The sequence below is a fragment of the Notolepis coatsorum genome, assembly GCF_963971535.1.
Source record: "Notolepis coatsorum genome assembly, chromosome: 2".
NCBI lineage: Eukaryota > Metazoa > Chordata > Actinopteri > Aulopiformes > Paralepididae > Notolepis > Notolepis coatsorum.
In genome coordinates, this window is record NC_140166.1 from 129,072,773 (window position 1) to 129,083,584 (window position 10,812).

Consider the following 10,812-nt stretch of genomic DNA (forward strand, 5'->3'; position numbering starts at 1 on the left):
TTATCGATTCGATTCTTTATCGATTCTCTTATCGATACCTGATCAATTTATAATTTAAATAAATAAATTGGAAATGCAACAGAACTAAGCTGGTTAGAATAACAACATGCAACTTGACATTTCTGATTGTCATTTATTGTTGAGCCCCCATGTCAGGGGCGACAGTGGCTCGGGAGGTAGAGCAGTCGTCTGGCAATCCTGAGGTTCCCGGTTCGATTCCCGCTCCTCCCGGGCAGCGTGTCGATGTGTCCTTGAGCAAGACACTTAACCCCTAACTGCTCCCGATGAGCAGGTTGGCACCTTGCATGGTTGCCTGCGCCGTCGTTGTTTCAAGTTTCAAGTTTCTTTAATAGTTGTCATACAGAAGTACAGAATACTTTTATACAAAATGCTTCTTACTGTTGCGCTCCAGAGACTGTGCAAGACAAGATAAGTATGAAATAAAATAACATAGTAAAATTAGAAGTAAAAAAATGAGGTCACAGTGTTCAGTTTAGACATATGTACAATGTTCGATGCAGAATAGACATAGTTACCATACAATATACAATACTGTGCAGTGTACTAATATATAATACTATATAGTGCAAGGCAGAAATGGAGAAATGGGACGAGGTGCAATTTAGGTACAATTCACAGTAGGTGTACGAGTTGTAGTGCAAATCCTTTATCAATAAATATAAAGTGTAGTTGTGAGAATGTGTGAGTGATTGGGTAAAATGTAAGGAACAAATTGTAAAGCGCTTTGGATAAAAGCGCTATATAAAAAAGCAGCCATTTACCATGTCAGAAAAATACAAAAAATAAAACATTAACTATAGCCTACACTTAAATAAAATAATGTATTTGAGATTCTCTTAAAATGTATTTATTTTTTTATTCTTAAACTAATTTAATCTATTGAATAACAGTCGTTATTCCTCTTGACTTCTGTCTCACACACACACACACACAGACACACAGAGCTCCCTCCCCGGGCCCCTGTCCTGTAGGTATTGGCTTGTGTTGCTACACGGACACATTTGTATGTTGCACCATGGTACTTCCTGTCTGACGGACTCAGAGTAGAGACTTAGTAAATAAACAATCCGGCTCTTATTATATGTGAACTAAAGAGTACAATGTTTACACAACAGTCCCCACCCGCTGTTTTATTGTATTTGTACCTGTACTATCCGCTGTCAGCTGTTTATCTCTCTTTGTGAGCTTGATTAAATAGCGTTAGCTCACGTTAGCTAGCGATAGCTCCGCGGCTAATTTTAGCTCACCCTAAACTAAATCAATGACCATGTTCTAAAGCATTCAAGTAGTTTTCACTGCACATAGAAGTAGCCAAACAGCGGGAGCATTTCGGGAGCATATGACCAAAAGCCAGGCAATTTCGAGCCCTTAAGGAATCAAATAGAGTCTGCCATGGCTACATGCTAACGCGCGCAACTGTAGGAAAAACCTGGCAGCGATAAGGGAATCGAAAGTCACAGGAGCCACACGGTTCCAGGCATCGGCCAATTAGGAACCGGTTCCCAACGGGAACCGGTTTTCGATTCCCATCCCTACTCTTGTGTTGTCTCTTGTGTTAACTCTTGTGTTGTCTCTTGTGTTGTCTCTTGTGTTAACTCTTGTGTTAACTCTTGTGTTGTCTCTTGTTTTAACTCTTGTGTTAACTCTTGTGTTGTCTCTTGTTTTAACTCTTGTGTTGTCTCTTGTGTTGTCTCTTGTGTTGTCTCTTGTGTTGTCTCTTGTGTTGTCTCTTGTGTTAACTCTTGTGTTGTCTCTTGTTTTAACTCTTGTGTTGTCTCTTGTGTTAACTCTTGTGTTGTCTCTTGTGTTGTCTCTTGTGTTGTCTCTTGTGTTAACTCTTGTGTTAACTCTTGTGTTGTCTCTTGTGTTAACTTTTGTGTTGTCTCTTGTGTTGTCTCTTGTGTTGTCTCTTGTGTTAACTCTTGTGTTAACTCTTGTGTTGTCTCTTGTGTTAACTCTTGTCTTGTCTCTTGTGTTAACTCTTGTCTTGTCTCTTGTGTTAACTCTTGTGTTGTCTCTTGTCTTGTCTCTTGTCTTGTCTCTTGTGTTAACTCTTGTCTTGTCTCTTGTCTTGTCTCTTGTGTTAACTCTTGTGTTGTGTCTTGTTTTAACTCTTGTCTTGTCTCTTGTGTTAACTCTTGTGTTGTCTCTTGTGTTGTCTCTTGTGTTGTCTCTTGTGTTGTCTCTTGTGTTGTCTCTTGTGTTAACTCTTGTGTTGTCTCTTGTTTTAACTCTTGTGTTGTCTCTTGTGTTAACTCTTGTGTTGTCTCTTGTGTTGTCTCTTGTGTTGTCTCTTGTGTTAACTCTTGTGTTAACTCTTGTGTTGTCTCTTGTGTTAACTTTTGTGTTGTCTCTTGTGTTGTCTCTTGTGTTGTCTCTTGTGTTAACTCTTGTGTTAACTCTTGTGTTGTCTCTTGTGTTAACTCTTGTCTTGTCTCTTGTGTTAACTCTTGTCTTGTCTCTTGTGTTAACTCTTGTGTTGTCTCTTGTCTTGTCTCTTGTCTTGTCTCTTGTGTTAACTCTTGTCTTGTCTCTTGTCTTGTCTCTTGTGTTAACTCTTGTGTTGTGTCTTGTTTTAACTCTTGTCTTGTCTCTTGTGTTAACTCTTGTGTTGTCTCTTGTGTTGTCTCTTGTGTTGTCTCTTGTCTTGTCTCTTGTGTTAACTCTTGTTTTAACTCTTGTCTTGTCTCTTGTGTTAACTCTTGTGTTGTCTCTTGTGTTGTCTCTTGTGTTGTCTCTTGTCTTGTCTCTTGTCTTGTCTCTTGTGTTGTCTCTTGTGTTAACTCTTGTGTTAACTCTTGTGTTGTCTCTTGTGTTAACTCTTGTGTTAACTCTTGTCTTGTCTCTTGTGTTAACTCTTGTCTTGTCTCTTGTGTTAACTCTTGTTAACCTCTTCTCTTCTCTGTCCAGCTCCGCACTAGTCCCCAGTACTTCTACCACCCGGCGCCGGTCTGGCAATACAAGAAGAAGGCCCCCATCTTCCTCACCCCAGTCTACGCACCACCCCCGCTGCCGCCCCCTCAGCCGGTGTTTGGCTATTACTTCATGCCCCAGCCTCCCCCGCAGTTCATCCTACCACAGGCTCCTCTCCAGCCATGGGGGCCCGTGAAAGGTTAGAGCATCAAGTGACGCTGGGCAGCAAGGGGGGGGGGGGGGGGGGGGATTTAGGGGAATAACCCCACTTTAAACTAAGCCCAAACACAAGCCCCTTTCGGACTCCTGGCCTTAACACTTTAACCGCCGAAAACGGAACTCCTCATTCCCCGCCATGCTCATTCCGCCGAGGACGCCTTAACTCGTCTTTGATGTCAATATTTCAAAAATCTGTCATCGAAATCATATTTCCTTTCCGGGGCCCTGAGACACAAGTGTGATCTCCTCTCAACTCTCTAGCGGTTCAAGAGCGCCATCTGGTGGCCGATCGGCAGATCGCCAACCGGATATTAACCTTTGAACCAGTAGTACTCATGCAAATGTGGTCCGGCCACTCTATAGCTCCCGCGACTCCATCTTGAAACACTGGATAATAGATCGCTCGCCCTAACTCAATAAACAACGTTATTTGGACGTATATACTATTATACAACCTGGAAATGGATCGGGCATTTCTACATCCCATAATCGAAAACGGTCTACTCCACGCTGATCGTCCAACGGCGCGAGGAACATACGGTAAGATTCAGCGTTATATTCTAACGTGTTCAATATAAACTGCTATGATGAACATATGACCCACTCTGGATGAATCATCTAACGTTGCCCACGGAATTATAAACGATCCCCCGCCCATCCGGTCATCATCAGATCATACGTAGATCATTCTAGAAGTACGTCCAGTTGACATTTTTCATCTCGCGCCGATCGCTACCAAACTGTATTTCATCATCAATATAATGCATTTAGGGCTATAAATCACGTTCTGAAGAAAGCTGCAGAAAACGATAAAAACATACTTATACTTTAGACCATATTTTAGTATGAATATGTGTATGAAAAAGTTTAACGTTGCTACACCCTGAACAATACATATAGGACATTGAATGGGCCATAATAATGGCAATGTAGCAATAGAATTTAAAAAGTTATAGCCCTGCAAAGAAGGGGAACTTCTCCATAGACAAATAGAGCTGGCGAGGGATGGTAAATTATGAATTTAACCCATGGCGATCAAAGTGTTAACTGCGCAGTAATCGGAGGGGGTTGTGAACTCTTCCACCTGGAGTTCACCCTCTCCGGCTCCCTAGTCCTAAATCTGCGTAATTACAACCCTCCCCCATATCCGAAAGCAACGGATCATTGTTTGCAGTATTCACACAGCCGGCTAGTGGGCGTATTGATTAATATAGACCAACCATGTTCCACACGCAATACACAACACGTTCATATGGTCTTTTCCCCGCTGATAGTTAAGTAAAAATGTATGGGTTGTGAATTAAATGTACATCATTCTCTTCAATTTCATTCCCGACCGACTAGGACGAGACGCACAAGGCGTTTGTCTCATCAAGAATCGAGCGAGTTTGTGAGGTGCGGCCAATATGTTCCAAAAAGTTATAGTGTGTGGAGGTGTCTTGGCGACCACAGCACATTTATATTAAATGTGTGCTTCTCAGTGTTTTAGCCTGTACGAAACGATCATTAAGTGGTCATCATTTATTAAATAGCTCGGCTTTCGCTCAATAATGGTTAGGAACGGGAGATTTTTTTTAATATCAAGTCGAGATAAATTACACTGGCCAGTTCACTCCGCCGTCTGACTGAGGATGAGAGATATGAAACGATGTTCGCTCGTCATACAAAAACATGAATTAACAGTTTGTGAGTGATAAACGTTTTGTATTGATTGTGAAGAATTGATGAGTAAAATCCTGTTCTTGCACTGTGCGGAACACAGCTGGTCGCTCATAACACCTGTAATAATAATACACTTTATTTGTATAGCACCTTTAATACAGAAACTGCAGCTCAAAGTGCTTCATAACAGAAAAAAAGACAGGCATAAAAGTAGCGCAGAGTGCAGACATATAAAATCACAGTTTCTTTCACATTAGGATCTAACATCCCAACAGGCCACCTTGTTTATGGTTTGATTCAGTTTTAAATAGACAATATTAAAAAGAGTAAGATGGAATAGACTAAATAGAGTAAAATAGTGCACATATAGTGCAGACATATAAAATCACAGTTTTTTTTACAGTGCAATAAAATGGATTCTGGATTACTGTTTTAACAGTTTAAAGTCATCTTTACCTTCTCTGTTTGGTATCCACAGTTTAAAACTTGACAGTCTTCCCTCCTGTTTGATACCCACTTTGACCCTCCGAACCACTGTACGGGATACAGTTGACCCTTGTTTAATTTAATTTCAAACCTTTATTTTATATATATAATATTTTGTCAAGTTAGACCGCGCTCTCAAGTTCTGACACTGGGTGCTGTAATCCCATAAAGTTGAATATAACAAAAGCAGGATAGCCGGACCAGCACTCTCAGGTTCAATAGTTTTAATGGCAGCCTGAATTGGAAACAGACATGTTTCGGAACTATGTCCTTCTTCAGTGATATGGCTAGCAAAGGTAATACAATCAATTATATACACCTGGCAGGTAATTACATGACAGGAAATGACATCACGACGCAGGTGTGTCTGTGCATTGTGACCAAAGGGATGACCTATCAAAGTAGAGTCCATTCATAAATCCACAAATTATACATATATATATATAAATATATCAAAAACAAAACAAAATTACCAGAAACTTGATATATAACATATAACATGCCCTTAGTTTCTAGGGCTAATTGAGCCACTTTACATATTTAATTAAATAGTTCCAAATTATACATTGAGCATCCTTGAGAAACATACCTCTTGTTTAGAAACAACAAACAGCAACATAATTAAACCAGAAATAATAATGTAGGTATAAGGAGGTTAAAGGAAACAGGTTAAAACGTTCTCCTCATTCATTCCTCTAGGTTCGATGCAGTTGAACAGGTGGATATAATAACATTCACGTTGCAACAGCAACCTGTGTCTGTCTCCACCTCTCGCGGGCCTGAGTACTAACTCTAGTCCCATATATTTGAGATCGTTGACGGTATGTTTACACTTGGAGAAATGTCGCTGAATTTCTCACAGCACATTTGTGTTCACTGATTCTTGATTTAAATGCTCTAGTTGTTTTACCCACATAAGAAAAATTACACTGACATTTTAGCACATACACCAGATTAGACGAATTGCACGTAATCCGTCCTTTAACGGGTATACATTTACCTGTTTTAGGGTGTGTGAAAAATGTACCTTTAATCATGCCTTGGCATTGTACACAGGCTTGGCAAGGGAAATTTCCATCTGGGATATTAGACATAAAATGAGAAGGTTTCTTTAAGGGCAAGTCAGTTTTGACTAAGAGATTGGATAGATTCGCTTGTCTCTCATAAAAATAATTAGGTGAATGTTGAAAGCTGCCCCTATAAGAGGGTCGGACTGCAGAATATGCCAATATTTATTGACAATACTCCGTGTGTCTCTCGTGATAGGACTGTAAGTAGACACATAAGATACTTTGTCTGTGTTATCTTCTTTCTTTCTGGGGGTGAACAACGTGGCCCTATCGATCTGTTTGGTTTTGTTCAGGGCTTTGAGTGTCAAATCGGCACTGTAGCCTCTTTCATGGAAACTGCCACGGAGAACCTCTGCTTGTGCATTAAATCTGTCTTCCGTGTCACATATTCTCTTATAACGAAGGATTTGGCTATAAGGTAGACTATTCTTCAAGGCTGGGGTGTGATAACTGGAATAATGCAAGAACGAGTTACGGTCTGTCTCCTTTTTAAAAACCTCTGTGTGTAATGAGATGCCATTAGGGGCTTTCTTGATCAGAACATCGAGGAAAGGTAAATTATGCATATCAAACTTCAATGTAAACTTTATCGTTTCTCTACAGGTGTTCAGGTACTCGAGGAAGGCAAAAAGATCACAATGCACAGACACACCTGCGTCGTGATGTCATTTCCTGTCATGTAATTACCTGCCAGGTGTATATAACTACCATCTTGATTGTATTACCTTTGCTAGCCATATCACTGAAGAAGGACATAGTTCCGAAACATGTCTGTTTCCAATTCAGGCTGCCATTAAAACTATTGAACCTAGGGCTGGGCGATATGGCCAAAAACGTTATCGCGATAAAATTATACAATTATTTTCATATAACTCGATATCGATAATTATCGTCGATATAATGTCTGTCAAGTTTAATTAACTTATTATGCCCGGCGCCAATGGACGGGCTATTAATACTTGTTTTGCTGCTGTGAATGTCTCGAGAGTCGAGTTGATGTCGTCATCAGTCCGCGCACGTTAGCAGTTAGCCAAAGCAAGCGGAGTATCTCATGACAATGTACTAAAAATTACCCTAAAATACTCTGTTCCGCCCAATTCATTGCAACGACGTCCACCGTATACCCCACACTACTATAACAGTTACCCTCAGAATTCAAAACACACACCAACTCGGCAGGTAACCTGTAAAATAGCGCCGTGCAAGCTAATTAGCCCTAGCCAGCCTTGTTTACTGAGTCCTAACTCCGCGTCTCCTTCCGGGTCTCCTTCCGCTATCGGCCATCTCCTTCACTGATTGGTTGTTAGTGCGTGTGCTCATATCCAAGCTTGGAAAATCGATATATCGAAACTTTGCGACCACGTTTCATGTTTATTTCGAGGAAATAATTTATCGCGATAGTTATCGTTATCGTTTTATCGCCCAGCCCTAATTGAACCTGAGAGTGCTGGTCCGGCTATCCTGCTTTTGTTATATATATAATATTTCAAATTATCTTCCACACACAGGCGGAGGCGGTAGGCTTTCTACCTAGGTGCCTCGCCTAAACCAAGCGTCATTTCCATTACATCCGAACACATCCGCCCCGGAGAATTGCATGCAGTGTGCTACGAGAATGCAACTCCAGGCAATATCCGCACCCGATTATCAGCGCAGAGAATTGCATGCAGTGTGCTACGAGAAGGCAACTCCAGGCAATCACCTGATTCCCAGCGCATTGTCCTGAGTGCTTGTCCCAAAGGGGCCATGAGTCGCTGTTTCTTTTTTTAGTAGATTGGTAGAAAACATTCAATCATCTTGCTGAAAATAATTTTCTTTCAAAACCTTTATTGAAGTGAAAAAGCTTAATTTTATTTAATTTAAAAAGAGGAGATGTTATTGAAAATCTGTCAATAAATAATATAAGGTCTGTGAATTGCTAATTTCTTCTAAAATCTTATGCATTAAGAATGACTTCATTCAATCACTGGGTGCTTGGGACATCTCAGGAATTCTCAGCAATAGGCTTAATGCCAAAATAACGGTCTTTACTGATTTCAGGTGTTATGTATGTAATTTCTATATCTAACTTATTGTGCCACCAAATAGTAAAAGTGCACGGTGTATAGATTATATGGTTATATAACACAATGGAATCAATGTAACTTGTTAAATGTGATTCGGGGTTTTAAACTATTGTAGCCAGTGTGACAATATTTGTATATTAAAAGAGAAAATTATTTTTACTAAGCTGCGTGTAAATACTGCAGGCTTTTGTTACTGACATTTCTTTCTTTTATAAGTATTTTCTTTTAAAATGTTTGTAATTTATTTGGCCACCAGCAGGTGGCACTATATATCACAGCTGTATAATGTCAAATTCTGTGCTTTTTATTTATGTCTGTTTTGTATTTTATATCTCGCTTTAAACTGTGTGTGTATTTAAAAAAAAAAAAAAAAAAACATAATTGTAATATTCTGTTTTTCTTCGGTAAATTGTACTGAGGCTTTCTACACTGAGATGGGTCTGTTCTTTAGGTTGGTTTTTACATTTCTTACTGTACACAGCTGTCTACACTGGGACTCTGGTTCTATTTTTAATACGACTAGATGTTTCAATCACTGAGTTTTTAGTTTGTTTACCAGATTTGTTTTTGCTTGTTGATGTATTTCGATGGATATTTATTAGTGCTCACCTTTCTAATGTCTGTGTGATTTTTGTACCTGAATTTCTTTTTATTCTGTACCATCAAGTTTTGTTCTACAACCACTTTTTACTTTAGTTATCTATTTTCGTATCACAAAGGATTAAATCAACTGATACTAATATCAGACTGTGTTGTGTTTTCTTATCGTAGTGGAAAAACAATGGCTTTAACACAATGACTTTGGATTTAAAGGTATTTTATTTGTTAAAATAAGTGTTGAATAGCTCTACATTCCAACAGCCATCACTGATATAGAGAGTTTGGTCAGTATCATGGGTCTGCCAGTCGCTCCAATCTGCAGTGAACACAAAATACATTTTCTGGTATCCAGTTCCCACTTTATCCAATCAGGAGAGAGAACCCTAGATATATTTGACTGATTTCAAGAAATCTTGCCAAGCCATTTGCTTACTGCACTGGCAGCTTATATTACTTGTTTCAAGCACATATTTGTTTGAATTTCTTATTTTGGTCAGACCGTTTTTACAGTGTGGAGTTCTCTCTCCTGATTGGATAAAGTAGGAACGCGATACCAGCAAATTCATTTTGTGTTTACTGCAGAACGGAGGGACTGGGAGACCAAACACTCTATATCAGTGATGGCTGTCGGAATGTAGAGCTATTCTTTTAACACGTAGACCACTTATTTTAACAAAGGAAATGCCACTTACAGCACCTTTTAAGCAGCGTCATACTATTATAATAATGCAGTTTTTTTCTTTAGCTACTGAATTGTTTTAAAGAAACCAATCACGTTACCAATGTTGTATTGTTGGGAGGGTTATACGTACATGCAGTGGTGGAAAGCAACTAAGTATTTTTACTCCAAGTACTGTACTTAAGTACAATTTCGAGCTACATGTACTTTATGCAAGTATTTTCATTTCAGGGATCTTTATACTTTTACTCTGCTACATTTCAAGGGAAATAACACTTTTTACTCCACTACATTTATCTGAACCCATCAGTCACTAGTTACTTTGAAGAAAGGGATTTTGCATAGAAAACATGGCAGAAATGTATGAAGATTATATACTTTCACATTTGAAGCCTGTCAACTTCAGGAGGACGTAATCGGAGCAGCATAACTGGACCGCATACCACTTTAACACAACATATAGAGGTCAATGGATACACAAAGTACACAAGTTTACCTTTAGTAATTTAGCTGAACGCTTTTATCCAAAGCGACTTACAGGTGCTGTACAACAGGTCAGCAGGAAGGGTACAACTCTTTCAGCTGAGTAACAATGTTCATCAAAGTGTTGAAACTTGGGTGCTGCAGTGTCCAGTGCATAGTAGTAGAGACATATTAGTATAGTAGGAAGAATGCATGATAGAGGACAGTAAGAAGGTTAGTGTTTTTATTTTCATTTCAGATATTGATAGAAGAATTGTGTCTAGTCTGCGGCAAAAGATTGGTCGGGTTTCGGCTGTCCTAACGGTGGTGGGAAGTTCATTTTGTTTTGAGGTTCTAGTTGTTGAACTGGTATATGGAGGCTAAACTGGTATATTTTCCAATTCACAGACATGCTGAGTTTAGCCGTAATCTTGTGTTCTTTCACAAAAGCTCGAGGGGAAACTCTCGCCACACACACAGTGGGGTTGTTGTTCCAACTCACGCAACTATGCATGCAAACAATCCTTCGACGCGTCAAAAGAAGACCGGTCTAACTGGTCTCAACGCCATTCTGAAAACTCCCCACTCTATCTCACCGCGTGTCACCCAGTGCTGTGAGAGCAGAGATAGTAGT

General features: G+C 39.6%; 1 protein-coding gene across 1 annotated transcript in view; it reads left to right on the forward strand.

Moving 5' to 3' along the window:
• Nucleotides 1-9,171, forward strand: part of LOC311224134 (uncharacterized protein) — a 46,941-nt gene extending 37,770 nt beyond the window's left edge. Inside the window, exons 5-6 of the mRNA XM_084308988.1 lie at nucleotides 2,932-3,133; nucleotides 6,975-9,171. Coding sequence (XP_084165114.1) covers nucleotides 2,932-3,133; nucleotides 6,975-7,054 — 282 coding nt within the window. The 3' untranslated portion in view covers nucleotides 7,055-9,171. The remainder of the gene's footprint in view (nucleotides 1-2,931; nucleotides 3,134-6,974) is intronic.
• The last annotated feature ends 1,641 nt before the right edge of the window (nucleotides 9,172-10,812 follow it).